Source organism: Oncorhynchus tshawytscha, linkage group LG02, assembly GCF_018296145.1.
Source record: "Oncorhynchus tshawytscha isolate Ot180627B linkage group LG02, Otsh_v2.0, whole genome shotgun sequence".
NCBI lineage: Eukaryota > Metazoa > Chordata > Actinopteri > Salmoniformes > Salmonidae > Oncorhynchus > Oncorhynchus tshawytscha.
The window spans coordinates 47,119,865-47,145,032 of NC_056430.1; the positions used below are offsets into that span (position 1 = coordinate 47,119,865).

The 25,168-nt window shown below is 40.8% G+C and overlaps 1 protein-coding gene across 2 annotated transcripts; it reads right to left on the minus strand.

Annotated features, from left to right (window-relative positions):
* On the minus strand, positions 1-25,168 carry LOC112233770 (ubiquitin-associated protein 1-like). Of its 2 annotated transcripts, none has more exons than XM_024401620.2 (7): positions 24,996-25,168; positions 14,769-14,809; positions 14,544-14,668; positions 9,723-10,499; positions 9,398-9,550; positions 3,215-3,316; positions 1-2,872 (listed from the first exon to the last, which is right to left on the minus strand). In XM_024401620.2, the coding sequence occupies exons 2-7, from the start codon at positions 14,800-14,802 to the stop codon at positions 2,732-2,734; spliced, it is 1,332 nt and encodes a 443-aa protein (XP_024257388.1). In that variant the 5' UTR covers positions 14,803-14,809; positions 24,996-25,168; the 3' UTR covers positions 1-2,731. The 2 variants fall into 2 exon arrangements, with proteins under 2 accessions (XP_024257388.1, XP_024257389.1); XM_024401621.2 differs by lacking the exon at positions 24,996-25,168 and adding an exon at positions 16,632-16,666.

Consider the following 25,168-nt stretch of genomic DNA (forward strand, 5'->3'; position numbering starts at 1 on the left):
AATAGTAACAGCCACACCATTGAAAAGATGTGCATGTTTAATCACATTGAAGAACTGCCAAATGATTCAGGAGGTTACAGATTATTATTATTTCTTTACATAAAAACTTTCAGGAGCTACCAGGAACACCACATATCATTAAGACATCAAACTCCAGAATCGTCATATCAGACCAGCCCTTCCCAAGTCTCTCATTGACTCACAAAAAAAACTGTAAAAAAAAAAAAAGTTAGGATTAGGCCCAATATCATGTCCACAATGAAAAAAAAAAAGAAGGCTAACAGTTATTGTTCTCTCAACCACCAACGTGTTCTATGTGGCTTGGCTTCTTGTGCCCCCCTCTCCAAAGAAGTCTGTCGTTTTCAAAGGAAATGTAAAAATTATCAGGAGGCTGAAGTTCACCTTTAGTTCAGAGCAAAGTCTGGAGGTGGCCTGGCGTTTAGACGCTATGCTCACAGTCTAATAACGCATAATGGGATCTGGGGTGTTTTAGTATCTGCAGGCAAGTGGATCCTTCTGGGTTAAGGGGCACACACTGTCATATATGTATTGGCAACATACAATCAATAGAAAGATCAAACTCTACATATGTCCTCAATGCCAGATTCTTCTTATAATAGGCCAACGTGATTTTTGTCAACCTGTAACAATTGTTCGTTCACGTCTTGATGGCAGAACTAGATACAACCTCTGAGCGAAGTGCCAATTTTCAGTCGCGTTCCTATGTACTGCTTTTCAGTCCATCTCATAATGTCACAAGATCCACTTGATTACCCAAAGATCAAGAATGCATTCCAAAGAGATCTCCCCATGATTAACAGAGATCAAGACTGTTGAATTCTATAAAAGAGATCTCCCCTTGATTACCAGAGCACAATCAAGACTGTTGTACTTTAAAGAAATCTTTTGTGATCTTCAAAAAGTAATCTTGAAGCGTGGATTGACTGGCTGCTTGGTTGGGAAAGGGCAGAGATACTTTTCTGCGCAAGATTCACACATGAAATGGAGAGCATCATCATGGCACTTCAAAAATACCTGTAGACTCATACACACAGATCAGTAGTCAAAAGGGTCGATGCAAGGTGAAAACATAGCTACAATGAAGTACAATTAGAACATAAAATATCACCATAATGAATTTGGTTCATATCTAACTGGTAAGATGTTTAATCTTCTGACCTGTTCTTGGAAGATTCCTATGCATGACACATGGGGGAGGCAAAACACATTCAGACCAGCATAAATGTGTGACGAGTCAGACAAACACTACTCATAGTTGATAGTGAAACATGAACTCCAATAAATGAGGGAAGTAATGACCGCAAACAACAAAATCAAATATTTTCTTCTACCGATTTCCTCCTCCAGTGAGCGTGTCTCCAGCAAAGGCCATCCGTCATTTTGGGATTTGCCCATTGCTCAGGGATGCCAAAAGTACACTGGGTCTGAAAAAGGTGGATAAAACATCTATTGCACAAAAGTTTTGGTTGCAGAACAACCTAAAACTAGCATTTCAATTTCTCTCGTCTCTCTGTCCAGTCTACTGACCCCAACAGGGACCGTTTCAAAGCACCATAATTTTGCTTGCTTAGAATTTTTTCTTCATATTGATCTCATTATTAAATATCACTGTACTTTTTAAATAAGTCAATATCTAATGTTGGTGTGTGTGTCTGTGCAGTTTGTCACATCTCTGTGCCATTGGGTGCTTGTATGCGTTTGGACATGTTTTATATTTCCTGCAAAATAATTGACAATCTCTTCTCCACTGGCCTTGCAGTCTGTTCCAGTGCAGGAGGAGCCAACAGGCAGTAGGAACAGTTAACTACTGTTAATGCACTTCCTAAAACAGAAAGCAAAGAAAGAGAATCTAAAAAAAAAAGGACACCAAGAAAAAAAATCAAATTAATGTGTGTCCTTTCTAACAGAGACAAATGAACAAGCAAAGTAACAGCATAGAAAAGATGAGATCTGTGAAAGCCAGTTGCAGGAATAGGGCACTTCTTGGAGTCAGTTCTCTGTTCTGCGATGATGCGCATTTGCGTTTTTAGGTTCTGCCGCTGGTCGGTCACACATGGGCCGCTTGGCATCCCCTCCCCTCCACCATTTTGTAGGCCTGCTCTAAATAGCAGATGATGGCAGCTTAGTTAGCTGGGAGTGTCAGTGTTCACTGTTAATCTGTAGAAAGTAGAGCCTGGCTAGTGGTTCCTCACAGTTCTGGGTCCATTGGTCCTTTGTCCCCTCCAAGTCTCACCCACAGAGTCACTGCACACCGCCAAAGTGTTGTCCAGCATCGGGTCACATCTATATGCTCCTATGGGAAGTTCAAGCCTCCTTCAAACCACCACGGCGCGCACACACACAGTGATCGACAGACAAGGTAAAACGGACATGTGGTCAGCATAAACTAACCCACTCAATTCGCAGGTGCTCATTTGTGTCCATTTGCCCACTGCCCCACACTCTAGGAACACACAAGGTCTTATTTCTCACTTATGGAAGTGTACGTGTTCACTATATTTCTTGGAGTCTCTCTTTTGGAGTCACTGTGTGTGAGTGGGCCAGAGTGGGGTCATGAACGGACATCATAGCTACATTGGGTGGGGTGGGAGTTCTCCCCTCTGTGCTGTAACTAGGTTGGGGCATGGGGACTGTGTGTGTTTAGGGGTGGAGGGGCGGGTGGTACTGGGAGGAAGCAAGCCTGGGGCTGGAGGGTGGACGGTTGGGGGGCTCAACTGGCTGAGGCATGGGACATGAGGTCCTCCAGAGCCTTGTCTTGGTCGTTGTTGTGCAGCAGCAGCACCTCCTTGATGGTGTCCTTCTCAAAGCCCATCTCACAGAACCGCGTCATCAGCGATAGGAACTCCAAGGCCTGAGGAAATCATGAAAAATATGCATTGTAATTGGGAATTCTTGTTATGGACTATTAATGTACAATTTAACTAAAAAATCAAATAAACAAAGATTGTTAAAAACATTTCAGAAGAATGTTGGAGGAGAGCAGTAGATGCTTGGTGTATCCAAGTTCAGGGAAAACTGGAAGTGAATCCAACCTTAGGCCAATCGACATTTGTGTTCAAACACATCACAGATAAGAGTTGATAGCTGGCTATTAGCATCTTTGTTTCTGCATGTTGAGTGCATCTGTATAAACATGCACATCTCTGTGTGTGTGAGTGAGTGAGTGAGTGAGTGAGTCTGTGGGTGGACTCACCTTCTCTTCAGAGTTCTGGAACATATCTAAGCACTCCTCTATGGCACTAGGATCAAATCCCCGCTCACAAAGACGTGCGTGAGTAAACAGGTACTCCAGCACCTGGGTCACAGGATGACAGATATTGTTTCTCTTTAGGTGTGGGCTTCCTGTGTAAACCCAGACTTTATCTGCTAGCTAAGGGACTGAATCGACATTTACAGAATGGTTACCTGAAGGAAAATGGGGGAGGGTCTTGTATTTTGTAATTGATGAAATTTCTGTTTTAGAATTAGTTGCTTATTAGGCTATATAGATGTGTGCCTGATGCCACACCTCATCTCTGATTCGCCGCTGGGTGCACAATACAAGTGCGCCTATAGGCTATTTAGTGTGGTCTCAATGAAATTATCCATAGCCTATAGGCTACGAAGTGCATGCTCAGAGAAGCACAGAACAAAGTTATAATATTTCTAAGATACAGTGCCTTCTGAAAGTATTCACACCCCTTTACTTATTTCACATTGTTTTACAGCCTAAATATCTAAATAGATTTTTCCCCCTCACCCATCTACACACACAATATCCCGTAATGACAAAGTGAAAACATATTGAGAAATGTTTGCTAAATGAGTGAAAATGAAATACAGAAATGTCATTTAAATAAGTATTCAAACCCCTTTGCTGTGATGCTCCAAATTGAGCTCAGGTGCATCCAATTTCCTTTGATGATCCTTGAGACATCACTACAACTTGATTGGAATCCACCTGTGGCCAATTAAATTCTTTGGACATGATTTAGAAAGAAACACCTGTCTATTTAAGGTCCCACATTTGACAGTGCATGTCAGAGGAGAAACTATACCAAGTCCATACATATTCGAGAAACAATTGTGATGAGGCATATTTGAGGAAGGGTATAAAACAATTGAGTGTTGAAAGTTTTAGTGGTCTCCATTTGGAAATGGGAAAGAAATATGGAACTACCCAGACTCTGCCAAGAGCTGGCCTTCCGACCAAACTGAGAAACCGTGCAAGAAGGAGCTTGGTCAGCGAGGTGACCAAAAACTCAATGACCACTCTGACAGAACTACAGAGTTCCTTGGCTGAGATGTGAGAACCTGCCAGAAGAACGATAGTCTCCACAGCACTTCACCAATCTGGGCTTTATGGGAGTGGCCACTCCTGAGAAAAAGTCATATGACAGCACACCTGGAGTTTGCAAAAAGGCACGTGGAAGACTCTGAAATCTTATGACTCACTTTTGAGACATGCTACTATTTAGCAATTTCTTCAGTGTACTTGAAAGTGCATATGGGGGTTATAAATCTCAAATTCTTTGGAAGACTATTCCAAAAAAAGGACAGCAGAGTATAAAAAGTTGAATTCCCCATACCATTATTAAAATGTAAAAATAACGTCAGTTACACTCTTTTTAGTGGAATAGTTACGGTTATCCCAAACCAAGTTAAAGTAGTTATAGGTACCATACTGTGGACAATCTTAAGTACAAGACAATTTAATTTGAGAGACTCTCTCCTCCACTTTGAGCCATCTGAGGCATTCAAAGTGGGAATGGTCAAGAGTATGTGCTGAAAGTTTAAGAATAATCCTGACTAATTTGATCGGAGATGTCTGCAGTTTATTTTTAATTATTTTGGGGGCACTAATGTACCAGAAAGAGCATGCTTAGTTTTAGTGGCACTGAACAAGATCCACTGCCAATGCCACCATTACATTCTTATCCAGATATTTTGAGGTTCTTGCCAGAAACCTAATTTTATGGTTCACTTTGGAGATAACCATCTGACAGGGGAGAGCATGGCATAAGAAGTTATTTAGCACACATCCAAGATAACTAACTGCCTACTATTTTGCTGTGACTATGGTCACCTACTACCCCTTCTTCCCTTAAAATCAGGGGATTCCCTCATTTTCACCTTGGACCCATACCAGATGGGTCCAATAAGTGACAGCTTATGGTAATATAGCCATTTACTGACATTCAGAAGTTAAGCACTCAGGACTTCCTCAACCATATTTTTGTCAAACAGTGCAGAATTATCTACATAGGGGAAAAGGTCACATGTTCAAGCAGTTTTCAGATCATTTATATTCAACAGAACTGGACCCAGCACACTCCCTTCCGGCACACCGCAGTTCAAGATTTTTGGGTTTAGACAGGGTCCCATCCATATCCACCATCTGTTTTCTTCCTATCAGAAACATAGATCCACAAAATTTCCCTCCATATGTGGTCAGTCAGATACATTGCATTCAGACCCCTTAACTTTTTCCACATTGTTACATTACAGCCTTATTCTAAAATATATGTTTTTATTCCCCTCAATCAACACACAATACACCATAATGACAAAGCAAAAACAGGTTTTTAGAAATTTTTGCAAATTAAAAGGTCAAACTTGAATCACATTTGCATAAGCATTCAGACCTTTTACTCTGTACTTTGTTGAAGCACCGTTGGCAGCGATTACAGCCTCGAGTCTTCTTGGGTAGGATGCTACAAGCTTTGGTCACCTGTATTTGGGGAGTTTCTCCCATTCTTCTCTGCAGATCCTCTCAATCTCTGTCAGGTTGGATGGGAAGAGTCGCTGCACACCTATTTTCAGGTCTCTGCAGAGATGTTCGATCGGGTTCAAGTCCGAGCTCTAGCTGGGCCACTCAAGGACATTCAGATACTTGTCCCGAAGCCACTCCTGCGTTGTCTTGGCTGTGTGCTTAGGGTCATTGTACTGTTGGAACCATCGCCCCAATCCGAGGTCCTGGGCCCCCTGGAGCAGGTTTTCATCAAGGATCTCTGTACGTTGCTCTGTTCATCTTTCCCTCAATCATGACTAGTCTCCCAGTCCCCACAGCATGACGCTGCCACCATCATGCTTCACCGTAGGGATGGTGCTTGGTTTCCTCCAGACGTGACACTTGGCATTCAGGCCAAAGAGTTCAATCTTGGTTTCATCAGACCAGAGAATCTTGTTGATCATGGTCTGAGAGTCTTTACCTGCCTTTTGGCAAACTCCAAGTGGTCTGTTATATGCATTTTACTGAGGAGTGGATTCCTTCTGGCCACTCTACCATAAAAGCCTGATTGGAGTGCTGCAGTGATGATTGTGGAGATTCCCCTTCTGGAAAATTCTCCAGAGGAGCTCTGTCAAAGTGACCATCGGGTTCTTGGTCACCTCCCTGACCAAGGCCCTTCTCCCCCAATTGCTCAGTTTGGCTGGGCGGCCAGCTCTTGGAAGAGTCTTGGTGATTCCAAACTTCTTCCATTTAAGAATGATGGAGGCACTGTGTTCTTGGGGAACTTCAATGCAGTTAAACATTTTTGCTACCCTTCCCCAGGTCTGTGCCGCAACACAATCCTGTCTCGGAGCTCTACGGACAATTCCTTTGGGTCTGAATAATTATGTAAATAAGGTTTCTGTTTTTTTAATAACATTTTCAAATATTTCTAAAAAAAACTTTTCGCTTTGTCGTTATGTGGTATTGTGTGTAGCATGATAAAAAAAATCTATTTCAGAATAAGGTTGTAATGTAGAAAAAGTCGAGGTGTCTGAAAACTTTCCGAATGCACTGTATAGTAGGCAAGTGTCGGTGGAATGGGATTTCCTGAAGCCAGATTGGAGCTCATATAGTAGGTATTGTAAGGAAATACGACTCAATCTGCTCAATCTTTTCCATGAACTTCGATAAAATACACAGGATTGAGACCGATCATAGAAACTAAATCGGCCTAACTTACTCCCCTTTTTATACAGAAGAATGACCCTTGCAAGTTCTAGCTCACTGGGAAAAATCCCAAGTTCAATAGACAGATTTACAAAATGTGAGTTACTCAGGGGGTGAGAATTACTGTAGCATCCCTTAAATCTGTCAGGAATGTTGTCAAGGCTAGTTGCTTTGGAATAGTCAAGTTCTTTCCGCTTCTCACAGCTGACATGCTTTTTCAATTGAAGAGGTATATACTTGAATCCCCTGCAGTGAGTAAAACTGCTGGAGTTGACTCGCCCCATAACCGGATTGACTAAGTAACTTGCTAACTAATGTAATAGCTATACCCAAGACGACTCAAAGCGGTTATCACCGCCAAAGATGCTTCTTCAAAGTATTGACTCAGAGATGTGAATACTTATGTAAATTAGATTTCTGTATTTCATTTTCAATACACTTGCAAAAAAATCCCAAAACACGTTTGCACTGTCATTATGGGGTAATGTGTGTGAATCCTTTTAAGCCATTTGGAATACAGGCTGTAACAACAAAATGTGGAATAAGTCAAGGAGTATGAATACTTTCTAAAGGCACTGTACGTACATAAAAAAAAGTTAGGTATGTAGTGACTAGGCAACACGATAGATAATAATGGGCGTTATTGTTTGAATTATTTGCTCAAACACGTTTTTTTGTGCTATTTTATTACAGCCGGAAAGTATTTCGCTACACCCGCAATAACATCTGTTAAATATGTGACCAATAAAAAAATCGATTTGATTCGAAACTGTTATCCTCAAGTCTAAGAAGCAGTAGATCTGTTGCATGTGCGCTATGCTTCCTGTTAAGTTTTGTTTTTGCATCTTTTACTTCCGGTCTTGAACATCAGGTCCAAACAGCTGAAAATACAATATTTTTTGTTAAGGAAACTATTTCGCACTGGTTTAGACTGTACAATTATTTTCTACACTATACTTACTCTTTTTGTCATAAACCGAAATTAGGCAAACTACTATATGCTTCAACATCAAAGTTAAGAGTATTTTTTCAACACCACAATCAAATAGATTACGTTAATCTCTACAGACAGAAAATACATCCCTCCCTACCTTGTATCCAGTATTGAAGGTTTGGCTAGAAAATTGTAACAGAGGTCCCTTTTCATTCATCAAATGGCATGACAGGTGCACAGTTTGGCTGCTAGAATTATATTTTGGACGAATGTGCACAGATAGCCTACAGCAGACCTTTGAAATAACCTAATCAGATACAAACATTGTGACTGGTTGTGTTTATGATACATAAAAAGGTATACATTTTAAACACAAAAAATAAATATTTAGGCTATATTGAAGCGTTTGGTTCTAGGTGTGCGAGGAATAGCCACTTGGATCGCAGGACACAGAACAGAGAGTGAGTTGAGCTTTCCTGAATAATTGTGCATGCTGAGAGCATATGTGGCCACATTATTATAGGTTGACTTGGGAGAATAATCAGCTGCAACACACAGCAGATCTCAGTATCAGAATTTTTAAAATTAACTGCCAGACTGGCCTGCTAATGTGCCATTCCAATATTAAAATGCAATTTAATTTCCGTTTACAGCCAAGAGTATAATTTTGTACTCACTTGAATACAACAATGCAAATATTCACTGCATTGTGGTGTTGTAGGCTAGTCTACATACTTTTATTTCCCCCCAAAAAATATTATCAATGGGGGAGCTTTTTAAACTGTCTGTCTCATGTTTTCACTTTGTATTGAAAATTGGTGCAGCTTTTAATGATTTTGTGTGTAGTATGATTTCTAGTTAGCCTATTGCAGATCTGGACAAACGTTCCACCTACACTATTGTCACTATAAATGGTGGATAGAGGGCAGGATTAACCATTAAACTGGTAGACTACATTGAACTGTGGTGTAGTTAGCGTGCAGAAAAGTCAACCCTGCAAAAGGGGGAAGGTAAACCATGAAATAAAAGCACTATCCTCCATGCATCAATATATAAAGAAACTCACCCCCCCCGAGTGATGCTTGAAGATGGGTATCCAAATAAAGCTAGCAGGAAAACTACCATAAACATCCACTGCATATCACTACATCGTTAGCTAATGTTTATTCACCATTAACAAGCCCCTAACATGTCTGTTGTGTCTGATGCCATCATAGTGTTGAGGGTGGCATTAAACCAAGGTGGTGGATGGTGTCGAGACAAAAAATGCTACATAAATTCAAATAGATTTATTCACAACCACCATCCCAATTTTGTTGCCTGGTGGACTTCTAAAGCCACATGTTGTGAACACACACAATCACATAACGCAGGCACCTGATGATTTCAGAGTCAACCATGGGGGCAATGGGTAGTGAGTGAGTGACTTCAGAATCAAATAGAACATTTCTTTATAATAGATCTCTATGGAGAAATGGGCTTAGGCTGCTGTGGCCTGGAGGAGGGAGATCGGAGGGGCGCACCTGCTCCACGTTCTGGCCTCGCCTCTGCATGGCCCGCAGGACCCCTTCGTAAGAGTAGCCCATGGACACTATGGTCTCCACACATTGCCGTTCACTGGGGGACAGGCTGAGCAGTGCCCCGCTGCACGGGAGAGGGGGAGGACCTGCATTTATCTATGGAGGGAGAGAGTTTTTGTAGAGTCATATCTGTATAAGGGTAAAACATATATATACATATTCCTCTTGTCCACAAAACCTCAAAGCCTTTGAGAAGTTTCAGAGAATTAAGCAAAACATTCAGTAATTGAAACTAAGCAAGGCATGTGTTTGCGTGTGCAAAGCTCACCTGCTTTGGTGCCCCATTTTGGGTTTGTTGGGTATGACTGGGTGGCTCCTCTCTCTTCTGCTGGGGTGCTGGTGGGCTGCCGTTGGGTAGGCTACGTGGTACAGGGGCCAGACAGTAGGAGTCAAAGGTCGAGTCCCCGGGGTCTGACAGCTTGGGGAAGGTCAGCGAGCGGATGTTGCAGGGCCGGTCAGGGTCCATTGTCTGTCCCCGAGCCAGATCCCCGGGCCTGTCCATGTCCTGTAGCACCACAAGCCCGTTGGGTTTGTGGGCAAAGACCGTTTTGGCTGGAAGGCTGGTGGCGGGGAGCTGGGGTGGAGGGGTGCTGCCTCGAGATGCTGGCCTGAGTTGGGGTGCCTCAGGCGGGGATGGAGTCTGTGGCTGGGGCTGGCTCTGGAGGATGTTGCGCAGCTCCTCCCTATCGTCCAGTGTCTTGAGCTCCAGCTTGTCGAAGGGGTCCTCCTCGCGCTCAAAGTCAGCCAGGTTAAGGTACTGTGGGGTCGGGATGCTGGGAGCGGTCTGCCTGGCTGGGGCAGGCAGAGGGGTGAGAATAGCATTGTGGCGCAAGCTGGCCATCAGCGGGTTCATTGCGGGCGGGAGAGCGTCCTGCTCCTCGGCAGGGCATGGTCTCTTCCCCCCGCAGGCCGATCCCCCGTCAGGGTCCTGGGCAGGGGGCGTGTGCTCCCTGCTCTCTAGCTCCGCCCTGGCCACCTCTGCAGCCCGGGCCTCAGCCAGCTCCGCCCCCCAGCGCACGCTCCGCCTTTCCAGGGAGAAATCATACTGCAGTGCCCAGAGAAGAGGGAAGAGAGAACCGCCGGGACTAGTTAGTGAGCAGCAGCAGACATGGGATTAAAGGAATGGAGATAAATCAATCCAGCTGAATCTGGTCAAGTCATGAGCAGTGGTGTAAAGTACTTCAGTAGTACTTTAAAGTATCTTTACTAAAGTAATTATTGGGGTATCTGTGCTTTACTATTCATATTTTTGCGAACTTCTACTTCACTACTTTCCTAAAGAAAATAATGTACTTTTTACTCCATAGATTTTCCCTGACACACAAAAGTACTTGTTACATTTTGACAGGAAAATGGTCCAATTCACACACTTATCAAGAGAACATCCCTGGTCATCTACTGCCTCTGATCTGGCGGACTCACCAAACACAAATGCTTAGTTTGTAAATTATGTCTGAGTGTTGGAGTGTGCCCCTGGCTATCTGTCAAATTTGTGCCATCTGGTTTGCTTAATATAAGGAATTTGAAATGGTTTATTCTTTTACTTTTGATGCTCAAATATATTTAAGTAATTCCATTTACTTTTGATACTTAAGTATATTTAAAACCAAATACTTTTACTCAAATAGTAGTTTACTGGGTGACCTTCACTCGAGTCATTTTTTTAATAAAGTTCTTTACTTTTACTCAAGTATGACAATTGAGTACTTTTTACACCCAATGGTTATGAGATACTCCTCATGAATGAGACCTATGTGCACATTATTCACATGATTGATGCAACCATGGTTTAAATGACACACTACCTTGAATAAGTGCCCCAAAAAACAATGGGATGGACTGGACCAAGACCATTTCTCAATGCCTACATTGACATTTTAACAATTAGAGGTGCCCCCCTAATACAGACTCGGGATGTGACAAGTGTGAAAATGTCTTAATTTTTAAACTGCCATTTGTTTATCAGTTTTCCATTAAAACAATAAGATTCATAAAATTCCATGTGAATTCACAATGCAGCTGCACTGCTGTCAGCAATGGTTTGGGTCTCACGGTGCATCCCTTTCAGATGGTTAAGCATTGCAACAGTACTATCATTACCGTACCTCAATTCCACCTCAAAGTTCGCATTTCTTTCTCATTTAACTTCTCAAAAGTATTGCTGTGTGATCTGAAAAGTCAATCAAGTGATCAATAATACTCTTAGAAACGTTTCTTTAAATTTACAATCTGTAGAAACTGAGAAAAGAAAGGTTCCGATCTTTTGTGAAACATGACAGCATAATTGAAAAATATGGCAAATTTAAAACTGGATGGGGTTCAGAGGTAGATGGGAGGGGTTGAAGGTAGCTGAAGGATGGGACTAAAAACAAACAAAACGATAACTATTGTAAAAGATACTGTGTCCATAAAATGTATATAGTATGTACAGTTGAAGTCGGAAGTTTACATACACTTTGGTCTTAGGTTGGAGTCACTAAAACTCATTTTTACAACCACTCCACAAATTTCTTGTTAACAAACTATAGTTTTGGCAAGTCAGTTAGGACATTTTTCCAACAATTGTTTACAGACAAATTATTTCACTTATAATTCACTGTATCACAATTCCAGTGGGTCAGAAGTTTACATACACCAAGTTGACTGTGCCTTTAAACAGCTTGGAAAATTCCAGAAAATTATGTCATGGCTTTAGAAGCTTCTGATAGGCTAATTGACGTGATTTGAGTCAATTGGAGGTGTACCTGTGGATGGATTTCAAGGCATACCTTCAGACTCGATGCCTCTTTGCTTGACATCACGGGAAAATCAAAAGAAATCAGCCAAGACCTCCACAAATCTGGTTCACCCTTGGGAGCAATTTCCAAACACCTGAAGGTACTACGTTCATCTGTACAAACAATAGTATGCAAGTATTTACCCTATGAGACCACACAGCCATCATACCGCTCAGGATGGAGACGCGTTCTGTCTCCTAGAGATGAACGTACTTTGGTGCGAAAAGTGAAAATCAATCCCAGAACAGCAGCAAAGGACCTTGTGAAGATGCTGGAGGAAACAGGTACAAAAGTATCTATATCCACAGTAAAATGAGTCCTATATCGACATAACCCGAAAGGCCGCTCAGCAAGAAAGAAGCCACTGCTCCAAGTTTGCCACACAAAAGCCAGACTACGGATTGCAACTGCACATGGGGACAAAGATCCTACTTTTTGGAGAAATGTCCTCCGGTCTGATGAAACAAAAATAGAACGGTTTGGCCATAATGACCATCATTATGTTTGGAGGAAAGGGGGGGAAGCTTGCAAGCCGAAGAACACCATCCCAACTGGGAAGCACGGTCATGTTGTGGGGGTGCTTTGCTGCATGAGGGACTGGTGCACTGCACTTCACAAAATAAATGGCATCATGAGGAGGGAAAATTATGTGGATATATTGAAGCAACATCTCAAGCCATCAGACAGGAAGTTAAGCTTGGTCGCAAATGGGTCTTCCAAATGGACAATGACCCCAAGCATACTTCCAAAGTTGTGGCAAAATGGCTTTAAGGACAAAGTCAAGGTATTGGAGTGGCCATCACAAAGCCCTGACCTCAATCCTATAGAACATCTGTGTGCATTACTGAAAAAGGGTGTGCGTGCGTGCAAGGAGGCCTACAAACCTGACTCAATTACACCAGCTGTCAGGAGGAATGGGCCAAAATTCACCCAACTTATTGTGGGAAGCATGTGGAAGGCTACCCAAAATGTTTGAAGTTAAACAATTTAAAGGCAATGCTACCAAATACTAATTGAGTGTATGTAAACTTCTGACCCACTGGGAATGTGATGAAATAAATAAAAGCTGAAATATATCATTCTCTACTATTATTCTGACATTTCACATTCTTAAAATAAAGTGGTGATCCTAATTGACTTAAGACAGAGAATTTTTACTAGAATAAATGTCAGGAATTGTGAAACACGGAGTATAAATGTATTTGGCTAGTGTAAATAAACTACCGACTTCAACTGTATAAGCTGGAAGTTGAAGCCTTAGTGTTATTGTCCATTAGTTTACTCTTAAGGTTGGGTTAGGAGGAAAATAAGAAAAAAATGAGGATTGGAAATGATGCAGACAATTACATTGATAGAAGCCACAATCTACATGCAATATTAAAGCTGATCCATCCTCTTGCCTTTCTCTGCCATTTTTCAACTGTTAACAACAATGGCTAAATACTTTAACCCACTGTAAGTGGTGGAGCATCAACTCCAAAATAATTGATTCCTCTACTCCTTGCACGTCGACTACCAATGTCGACTCACATCTCTGAGTGTCAAGATTCCTAAGATTAAGTGTTTTTGAAAACGGAGGAGACTAATTAGTTGTGGTACTTCCGAGAACAAAAACACTTGCATCTTTCATAGCGAACTAGCAAGGGACGGAGAGAAAGGGGAGGGGCACAGAATAGGCAGGGCGGCCACCAGGCAGACAGTAAGAACTGTGCACTAGGTCGATCTGCAATGAAAGCTGATCTCACAATTTCTTGCAATGTCTCGGAACGTCAGTAAAGCAGGTTATCATCAATGAATAGGCTACAATATTTTGATGAGTGAGATGGAAGACTTCGCTCTCACACACAGTATTTGGGCATGTGCATGGGTTTTCATCACGCTGTTCAGTGCGGTAGCGAGGGCACCAAAACAGAGGAGAAGTTGAGCCTCGCGCTTCAATGCTCTTACTTGTAACGGAAATTGTCCCACTAGGTCTATGCTGTTTGCTTTCTGCATCTACATCATATGGCTAAGTCTACCTTTCAATTACCCAACTTTCCCCAGGCCTTTATAGCCTTTCGTCTAGTTAGGCTATAACACAGAAAATAATGTTTTGTGAACTACACTGATTGTCTTATTATTTTATATTTTTTTAATATGGTGTAAAAAAAAAAAATATTGCGTAATTGTTTTTTATATTGCGTAATTTAAGTGTTTTGGTTACGTATTTTTCTTAACGTTAAGGATCCCAGACTAATATAAAGAGGGTGCGATTCCAAGCATCCCAGTCATTGAAACCCTTGATGAAACAGCGTCAAAGTCAGAAGACTTACCTGCAGATTGGCGAGCAGAGTGTCACAGTCAGGCAGGCAGATGCCAACGGGAAGCCCCACTTTGGCAGGGCAGCGGAACTTATCGTTGATTTTGAAGGGAACGTCATCAAGGTAGCTAATGGGTCCTGGAAAAACAGTTTGAGAAGGCGGCCTGAATGAAAATTACACCAAAATGAGCAGACGGATGGAGAAAATGAAGAGGCAGAAAGAGACACACACACTCACCATTGTTGTGGGTATCAGACTTCCTCGCAGCCATTTAGAGTCTAAAACACACACAGGGCTCATGAGTGGACGCAGTGAAACAAAAACAAGATATCAAACACCACAACTACCATTACAACTGTATCCCTGCCTGTCCATACCTGACCAGAGTTGCATCATGGTAAGGTTACAGGTTTTGGAAACATAAAAAATAAGCACATCTCATCACATTTGAACATTGCTAAATGTTATATGCAGAACTTTATCATTTATCATCTTTTTCTTTTCTTTATTAAAACTGTAGATGTTTCAACCGTCATGTTGCCTACATCAGAATGACTATAAGGTGGCGTGCTTCTGGTGAGCCCACCCTCTCCCAAAAAGCTCAAAGACAGCTAAGCAAGCCCCCCCTCTGTGCAGACAGTGGCATGTCCCCGGGTGCACAGGGCCAATTAAGGCTGGGCAATATAGCTAAAATACCACATACTGTCAAATATGTGAAAAATGGTGTGATGACATATTTAATGGTATTTTGTGTTTTTTAAAGCTGCAAAATGTAACTTTTTGGGAAACCCAACCAAATTCACATAGAAATGTGAGTTATAGATGTGATTCTGAATGAAAGCAAGTCTAAGAAGCTTAATCAAGCTAGACGTCTTCATTACTTTCTTATGTCATTCTCTCTTGCACCAAAAGTTTAAGTGGTGATAGTGGACAGAATGTGGTCGGATCATCACATAATCGGCATATATATTACACTTACAGAATTTCCACGTGGGCGAGGAAATTGGAAATTTAACTCAAAGTCTACTGGATGATAACTTAGTTATATATGATTCTGTCCTAGTTATAAACAATGTTTTCCCGACATAACATAGGTACAGCAGATCTCCTTATTGTATGGGACACTTAAATGTACCTTTAGAGGCCATGCAATTCAGTACTCATCTATAAAACAAAAGCAATATAGATCAAGAGAGTATATTAACAAAGGAAATTGAAGGACTAACAGTACAGTTAGATAGCAATAAAAACCTACACCATAGAGGCACAGAATAAGTTAGAGGAAAAACTAAAAGACATGGACGAACTTATTCAAGATACAGTGTAATATATTAATCAATTAAAGTGAACTGGATGGAATATGGGGGAAAATGCACCAAATTCTCTCTCAATCTTAAACATATAAATGCGACCAAAAAAAATGTATTGAAAATTGTTACAAATGGAGTCACGCATGAGTCACCAAATTATATTTTGAAAGAGGAAGTACTTTAAGAATGTTTTCGTTTCAGTCTCCATCTCCACTAACCGAAGCGAATTGAATGGATTTTTTCCCTATTAATAATTTAAAATTAACATCTGTACAGAAAGACTTATGTGAAGGCCAAATTACAGAGGGAGGAACTTCTTGATGCAATTAAAGCCTTTAAGGCTGGGAAAACTCCAGGGCTGGATGGCATACCAGTGGAAGTATACCAAACTTTTTTTGATATACTCAGGAGGACCATTATTATCATGTTTTAACCATTTAAAAATATATGGTAAATGGATGGTGTTCCTCTTGCGTCGACCTGAGACGCAGACGTCTCATCTAGCCATCAGCAAATGCAAATGCGCTACGCCAAATGCTAATAGCACTCGTTAAAACTCAAACGTTCATCAAAACACACATGCAGGGCACTGAATTAAAGCTACACTCGTTGTGAATCTAGCCAACAAGTCAGATTATTAAAATGCTTTTCGGCGAAAGCATGAGAAGCATGAGAAGCTATTATCTGATAGCATGCAACACCCCGAAATACCTGAAGGCGACGTAAACAAAAGAATTAGCGTAGCCGGCGCTACACAAATAGCAGAAATAAAATATAAAACGTTCATTACCTTGGACGAGCTTCTTTGTTGGCACTCCTATATGTCCCATAAACATCACTATTGGGTCTTTTTTTCGATTAAATCGGTCCATATATACCCAAAATATCCATCTATGGAAACTGTGTGATTCAGAAAAAAACACTGTTTCAAAACACTACGTCATTTTTTAAAATTAAAAAAAGTCGACGATAAACTTTCACAAAACACTTCGAAATACTTTTGTATTCCAACTTTAGGTATTAGTAAACGTTAATAATCTATCAAATTGATCACGAGGCGATGTGTATTCAATAGCTCCACGCTTTCAAATCATCTTCGGAAATCTCTCTTCCAAAACTTCCTGTCGGAGACCGAAGTGGTCTCTCTTCCTCGTTTGACCAAGAAACAACGAGAAGGCAATTGACAAGACTGGTGACATCGTGTGGAAGCTGTAGGACTTGCAATCTCGGCCAAATTTAATTTCGTGCCCCTTGAACAATACATGCAAGTGGCGCATGGATATTTTTTTCAGTTTTCAGTGATCAGTTTTTCTTGCGCTATTCGATGAAACAGACGCTCTGTTATAGTCACAGCGGTGATTTAACCAGTTTTAGAAACGTGAGTGTGTTTTCTATCCACACATACGAATCATATGCATATACTATATTCCTGGCATGAGTAGCAGGACGCCAAAATGTTGTGCGATTTTCAACAGAATGTTCGAAAAAGTAGGGGCTCGACTTAAGAGGTTTTAAGAGATAGATGGGAGGGGTTGAATGGAGCTGAAGGGTGGGACTAATAAAAAAACAAGATAACCAATGTTAAACATACGGGGTCTGTAAAATGTATATAGGTTCAGAAATGTTTCAATAGTACAGTTACAAAGAGAAATCAAACTGGATGGAGTCAGAAATAGAGGAAGGACTAAAAACAAACACAATATCACTATTGTAAAATAGATTATGTCTGTAAAATGTGTATAATATGAAGGTAGAAGCCTAAGTGTTATTGTTTATTAGTTGACTCCAATTGGGGGAGGGGTGGTAGGGTTTGTGGGGAATAATAAATGGTATATATATTTTTTTTAAAGTGTGTACAGTTGAAGTCGGAAGTTCACTTACACATATGCTGGAGTCATTAAAACTCGTTTTCAACCACTCCACAACTTTCTTGTCAACAAACTACAGTTTTGGCAAGTCGGTTAGAACATTTCTTTGTGCATGACAAGTCATTTGTCCAACAATAGTTTACAGACAGATTATTTCACTGTATCACAATTCCAGTGAGTCAGAGGTTTACATACACTAAATTGACTGTGCCTTTAAAACAGCTTGGAAAATTCCAGAAAATTATGTCATGGCTTTAGAACCTTTGGATAGGCTAATTGACATCATTTGAGTCAATTGGAGGTGTTCCTGTGGATGTATTTCAAGGCCTAACTTCAAACTTGATGCCTCTTTGCTTGACATCATGGGAAAATCTAAAGAACTCAGCCAAGACCTCAGAAAAGAAATTGTAGACCTCCACAAGTCTGGTTCATCCTTGGGATACATTTCCAAACGCCTGAAGGTACCACATTCAACTGTACAAACAATAGTATGCAAGTATTACCACCATGGCAACACGCAGACGTCATAACGCTCAGGAAGGAGACGCGTTCTGTCTCCTAGAGATGAGCGTACTTTGGTGCGAAAAGTGCAAATCAATCCCAGAACAACAGCAAAGGACATTGTGAAGATGCTGGAGGAAACAGGTACAAAAGTATATTTTGCCACAGTAAAAAGAGTCCTATGTTGACATAATCTGACACCATCCCAACCAGAAAGCACAGGTATGGCAGCATCATGTTGTGGGGGTGCTTTGCTGCAGGAGGGACTGGTGCACTTCACAAAATAGATGGCATCATGAGGAAGGAACATTATGTGGATATATTGAAGCAATATCTCAAGACATCTGTCAGGAAGTTAAAGCTTGGTCGCAAATGGGTCTTCCAAATGGACAATGACCCCAAGCATACTTCCAAAGTTGAGGCAAAATGGCAACCAAGTCAAACTATTGGAGTGGCCATCACAAAGCCCTGACCTCAATCCTGTAGAACATTTGTGGGCAGAAGTGAAAAAGCATGTGCGAGCAAGGACGCCTACAAACCTGACTCAGTTACACCAGCTCTGTCAGGAGGAATAAGCCAAAACACCCAACTTATTGTGGGAAGCTTGTGGAAGGCTACCCAAAATGTTTGACCCAAACAAGATGTTTTCTGAAGGAAATTGGAACTTTCACGAAGATGCAACTGAGCAGGAAACATCTCAATGAGAAATGCACATTTCAAGACCAAATCCACATTTTAAAAAAGTAGAAGTGGTGAGCAATGAGGCTTTGTTTCATCTGACAGAACTCCCCTTAGGACATTAGTGCTCCTTTGACATCCTGGGGAATAGCCTAGTATTTCAGTCCCCAAGAAAATTGGTTGAAATCAGTGAAGTAATGGGCTTTCCTTTTATATCTGCATGACCAGAGCATAACAAGGACAGTGCGCTACTGAAGAACCATATCTGCCATAGTAATTGCAAATTCCTCTTTCTGTTCCTGAGGTTCTTTTTCTGTGAAAATGTGTTTTGATTTGCATTTGAAGTCACAAACCGGTAAATTGGTTATTCTGCCGCACGCCACAATCCTTGGCATTATAAATAGAGGCGTGTGTGTTAAGTGTTCAGATTTGATTGGAGTTTGCGTTGGGTGCTGCTTCGGCTGTATCCTAAGTAGGCTATAGCATTACAGATGTCAATGTGCAATTGATACTGGGATATAAAACAGAAGCAACTACTCCAATGAATGCTTCTGCCACATACCGAGGTAAAATAAGGTTTTATATCAGACGTTCAATAGAAATTTGCCGTTAGCCTATTTAAACGTTGAAGAAGTTCATTCTTCTGATAACTATGAAGGATCTTTCACAAGCAAATGCTTTTGTTAGGGACCGGGCAGATTGTTCTTTTTGACTGGGATGAAAGTGCAATCACAATGAGGGCCCTTGAGTGTCTCAGTGATGAGGTTAATTCCACCAATTCATTTTTTAATAAAAAAAATAATATATGTACCTTTTAACTGCAAGATCTTTTTGAATGATTGTTACATCAACCTCAAATGTTTTTGAAAAAGCCTGTCCCACTTTTACAACCAAGTTTTGACTTGATAGAAATAATCAAATCATAACAATATGGCTAAGATAGTAAATCATTGAACGTTAATGGATTGAATGGACCTGTTAAACAAAAACGAGACCATATGTACTTGAAAAGGCTAAAGACTGGATGTTGCATTTACACAAGAAACACAACTAACAGGGGCAGAACAATAAAGTTAGAGGGAATGGGTTGACCAGGTATTTGCCTCTTCATATAAAACAAAGACACAGGGAGTAGCTGTGTTGATTAATAAGAATTTACCCTTCTGTGTAACGAAAACAATTATTGAGCCACTGGGACATTAAGTAGTGGTCCATGGAAGAATGTATTCTGAATCTTGGACCTTGCTTAATGTATATGCACCTAATTATGATGATCATCATTTTTATTCTAGATATATTCCTCAAGGTAGTGGAATTTCAGGGAACACTTAGTTTGGGGCGACTTAGATTTTTGTCTGGATCTGATTCTGGATAGCTCTTCAACTAAAGCAACCTTATTGACTAAGTCAGCCAAATGTATTATCATTTATGAAAGACTTCCATTTGAAAGGCACATGGAGACAGCTCCACCCCCAAGATAGGGATTACTCATTCTACTCCTGCCCGCATAACCCAGATGTATTATTTTCTCCTATCAACACAGGTAACCCATAGAGTTGTGGAAACTTAGTATTTATCCAGAACTATCTCAGATCAAACAGAAAGTGTGAGAGGAGCATGGATTCCAGATGGAGTTCAAGGGACCTATAGATGCTGCCTAAACCCAAGTCTTTTGAAGTAGGCAGAATTTTGTCAAATTATCAAACACCAAATAAAGTTTGTTCATCCTCTCCCTCTAGTTTTGTAATCTGGGATACATTAAAGGCCTTTCTTAGGGGTCAAATCATTTCCTATACCAAAAGGTCAAAAAGAAACTGCACTTCTGAATTAGAGAATGAAATCCTTTTACTACAGAAACAACACCAAAAATCTGACTCTGAAGAAACATACCGGTCATGGTGAATAAAGTATATAATATCTGAAGTACTTACAAAACTGAAAAGGCTATTTTTAGAACTAGGCAAATGTATTATGAATTGGGGGGGAAAAAAACATAAAGTCTTGGCCTGGCATAGGTCTGGGTGATATGGACAAAATATCATATTTTGGCATTTTTCCAAATTTGATGGTATTTTATGTTTTCGATAATTAAAAGTTCTAAAATTGCTTTAGGAGTGTGTGACCCTAGGGTGGCAACATATATTAAAAATGATTTCAATGGGTCTTTCTCCATTTGGATTGTTTTATACTGTTCAATTCAAGCCAGCTAACTAGCGATTAGCATTAGTGGCCAACACGATTTAGCTTAACTTCCTAAGAAAATACAAACTAGCTATTTGCAGATGTAAGAAACACAAACTAATATTCTAATTATAGAACGCATGTGGATTTATATTAAGATCAAAGTAGAAACATTGTTGTATGTGCTGCATGTACCATGCAGACTGAACGAAAGTGTCTTTTGGTCAAGCAACAAATGCGCTCCTTGAGTGACAGGGGGTGGGACTAGGTCTGTGTGGAAAGCGGCATGGAGAGAGAGAGAGCGGAGAGGGATGACCCAAGCAGCGGAGTAAACTATAAAAATGGACGTTATACACAGCGTATCACATTTAACAAATCAAACATTAAAATAGCGTTATAGAAGGTAAAGTAAAAACCAAAGCAGTCCATGCATAAATACCGGCATACAGTAAAATATGGTATACCGCCCAGCCCTAGCCTGGCAGAAAAAAGCTGAGGAGAATTTTAGAACCATCAACACAGAACGGTCAAGTGTTTCACAACCCGGAAGAAATGATTCGTTCATTTAAACAATACTATTCTAAATTATACACTTCTGATAGAACAGAACCAGCAATGATAGCCACATTTCTGTCTACTATTGAACTACCTCACACAGGAAGAGAAAGCAATTTCCTCTCTACAATCTGGCAAATCACCAGGAGACGATCCTTTTCCACTGTCATAACAATTATACTACAAAAAATAAAGATCCTCCGACAATGCTCTTCCTTTAGGCCGATCTCGTTCCTCAATGTGGACTATAAATCCATTTCTAAGGCGATGGCTAGTAGATTAGGACAATGTTTGCCAAACCTGATTAACACCGATCAAACGGGCTTCATACAGAAAAGATCCTCCACCAATAATTTGCGTGGGTTATTCAACGTGATTCACATGGCCAGTGGAAGGAGAGATCATAGTATAGCAGTATCGCTAGATGCTGAAAGGGCATTTGATAGGCTGGAGTGGCCATACCTGTTCAATGTCCTTGCTGAATTGAACTTTGGTCCTTCGTTTGTCAACTAGGTGAACACTTTATACCATAAACCGCAAGCCAAGATCACCACTAATGGCATGATGTCAGCCATATTCCCACTCTTTATAGGTAGACAGGGCTGTTCACTTTCTCCACTCCTTTTCGTGCTAGCCATAGAACCCCTGGCGGAGGCCATAGTGGACCCTGGCATAAAGGGCTTTCAGGTGGGCCAGATAACGCACAAGATCTCATTGTTCGCAGACAACATTATTTTGTTCCTCTTGGACCCGACCCCTCAAGACTTCAGACGCTTTTGGGTACATAAAGCTCTATATCGGGTTACAAAGTTAACATGGACAAAAGTGAAATGCTTCCACTGACTAGCTTTGACAACAGCATCTGCGAACGAACAAGTCCCTTGTTCGATGTTCGTCACAGGGGTTCAAATATCTAGGAATCATAGTTGATAAAGACTTAGTGTACAAGCTTAAATACTCTGTCTTGGTTCAGAAGGTGGTGGATGACTTGAATAGGTGGATAGATCTGTCTCTTACATTATTTGCGAGAATTAGCTGTACTAAGATGAACATTCTGAGTAAGATTATGTACCTATTTGAATCTTTACCCATATCTCTACCTAATAGTATCTTTATGTCCCTTAACAAGACCATAAGACAATTTGTGTGGAACAGTAAAACGCCAAGGGCGAGTCTGGACAAATTAACATGGGATTATGGTCTAGGAGGTCTCCGGCTACCAAATTTTAAGATGTATTACTGGGCAGCACACATTAGATTCATTTAATTCTCAACTGAAACTGAACCAGCCCCTTTGTGGACTCACGATGGAAATGTATGCTCTTAATGATGTCAGGAGTAATACTATATTAACAAAAACGAGCAATCACTGTACCACCCAATTTAGTAATATCTTGGTATGAAATTCATAAACACACCTATGGCAAAACAGACTCCTGGATTGAACAACTACTCCATGATATCCATGACTCATAGATTTATATCCAGAGTGTACTCATTGTTAATGCAACAATGCCCAAAACCAGATGTATACAAGTCAAGACAGCGAGGGGAATCCAATTTGAATACTACAATTGATGAGGGGCTATGGGTCAGACCTATGCCAAGATAGTGTGTCAGCGACCATCAAATCTAGATAGACTTATACATTACAACTTCCTCCACCAACACTGACACCTCAGATGTTACATAGATATAAAGTGTGAAACAAATCAAAATATATGTTATATTCTTCAAAGAAGCCACCCTTTGCCTTGACAGCTTTGCACACTTCAACCAGCAACATGATTCCATGTGTTATTTCATAGTTTTGATGTATTCACTATTATTCTACAATGTAGAAAATAGTAAAAAATAAAAGGAATGAGTCAACTTGACGGGTACTGTATATATTAGTATATTATTAGTATGAGTATTAGTATAATTAACCACATCACTGAGAGGGCATGTATAGTGATTGCATTTTCACCCCAGTCAAAAAAACCTAACCAAGAAATCTGCCGGTCCCTAACAAAAACATTTTGTTAAAGATCCTTTGTAGTGATCAGAAAGTAATGGAAATTATTGTCAACTTTTACATAGGCTACTGGCAAATGTCTGTTATAAAACCGACTTTACCTCAGTCTGCCACATACCTTCCTAATAGTTTGAGCTTCCATCCCCTTGACAACAAATTGTGGACTTAAAATGTACTTTTTGCAGCAGGAGGCTACTATGAACGAAAATAGGCCCCTAGAGATGACAGTAATGTGTTACACTCAGCAAAATAGCTGTAGCCTATATCTTGAGGTTTAAGGGCCTGTGGCTATTGGCTACTGAGAAGTTTTTCAATATTGACAAGGCGATGGATTGGATGGGTTGAGTAAAAACCTGGCACGCACATAAGCAGAAACCAACACACAAAGTTTAGTAAGTGAGAGGAGCAAGACGAATTGCATGACCCACACCACTGTTCAGCAAGCCCAGACCCATCGCCTTTATTATACGGTTACATAAGGCGGCCCACAGGTACAGTTTGTCATGAGAGGACTCATTGGCGTACCATGGAGTGAGATCTAGCTCGATCAGCCAGAATGTTATCTATAAACAGTCAATGCAATGTCCACCACAGCAACATAGCTTAGTGTAGTGTAGTTTACTCAAACCCTAAACAACAAAAACACCTGAAAATTTGAAGTACATAGCTAACTGTGTTAGCTCATCGGGGAAACATTTAACGAGTCATAACGTTACTTGCTTGACTCGCCACCTGCATCAGAGGTTAGCAAGAGTATCTACAACTTTAAGGTGACAGTTAGGTAATTCATTATAGACATCTGCAGTGTAAAGTTCGCAAGCTAGTAGAACACGTAGATATGATGTAGGCTACAGTGCAGTAAGGGCTAACCCGCTAGCCACTTTGACAGCTAGCTTGCTAGCTCCGCCTGGCCTGGTTAGCTACTGGTAGCGTTATCTAGTTTTGAATGAGTGATTCAACGTAATGCGACCAAGGCAAGAGGGAACTGGCGGGTATGTTTGGAAAACAATTAAATTGACGAGTAGATTAGCATAGAGGACGACATATAGTTAGTTAGCAAGTCGGGATGTTAACAGTTTCATGACCAGTTAACATTAGCTGGCAAACGAGTAACGACGTTAAATAACCAAGCTAACGCGCAGGCCTTAACGTTACTTAGCCAAAAAGAATGGCACATAGCTAACTAAGTACATAACTAGGTTACGAATACAATCAAACATACAGAACATCAAATGTCCACATCTCAGCTAAATAGTTAGCTACTTAACTAGCTGGCCTGCTGCTGACTCGTTCACTCCCCCTGCCACCGCCCCTGAAAGAAAACTGACATAACATCTTCCACGAGTCCTCTTACCAGTATCTGCTCCGTCTTGCGTCTCCAAAAACGTATTTACACCCCCCGGCAAAAAAACACTGTTTTTAAACTTTCTCTGACAGAAGTACGTTTTTATTGGAATCGAAATCTCTTTCCTGCCTCATCGTTGGACGCCATCTTGATTTGTCAGCCTTCCTATGGTTCCTGTTTGA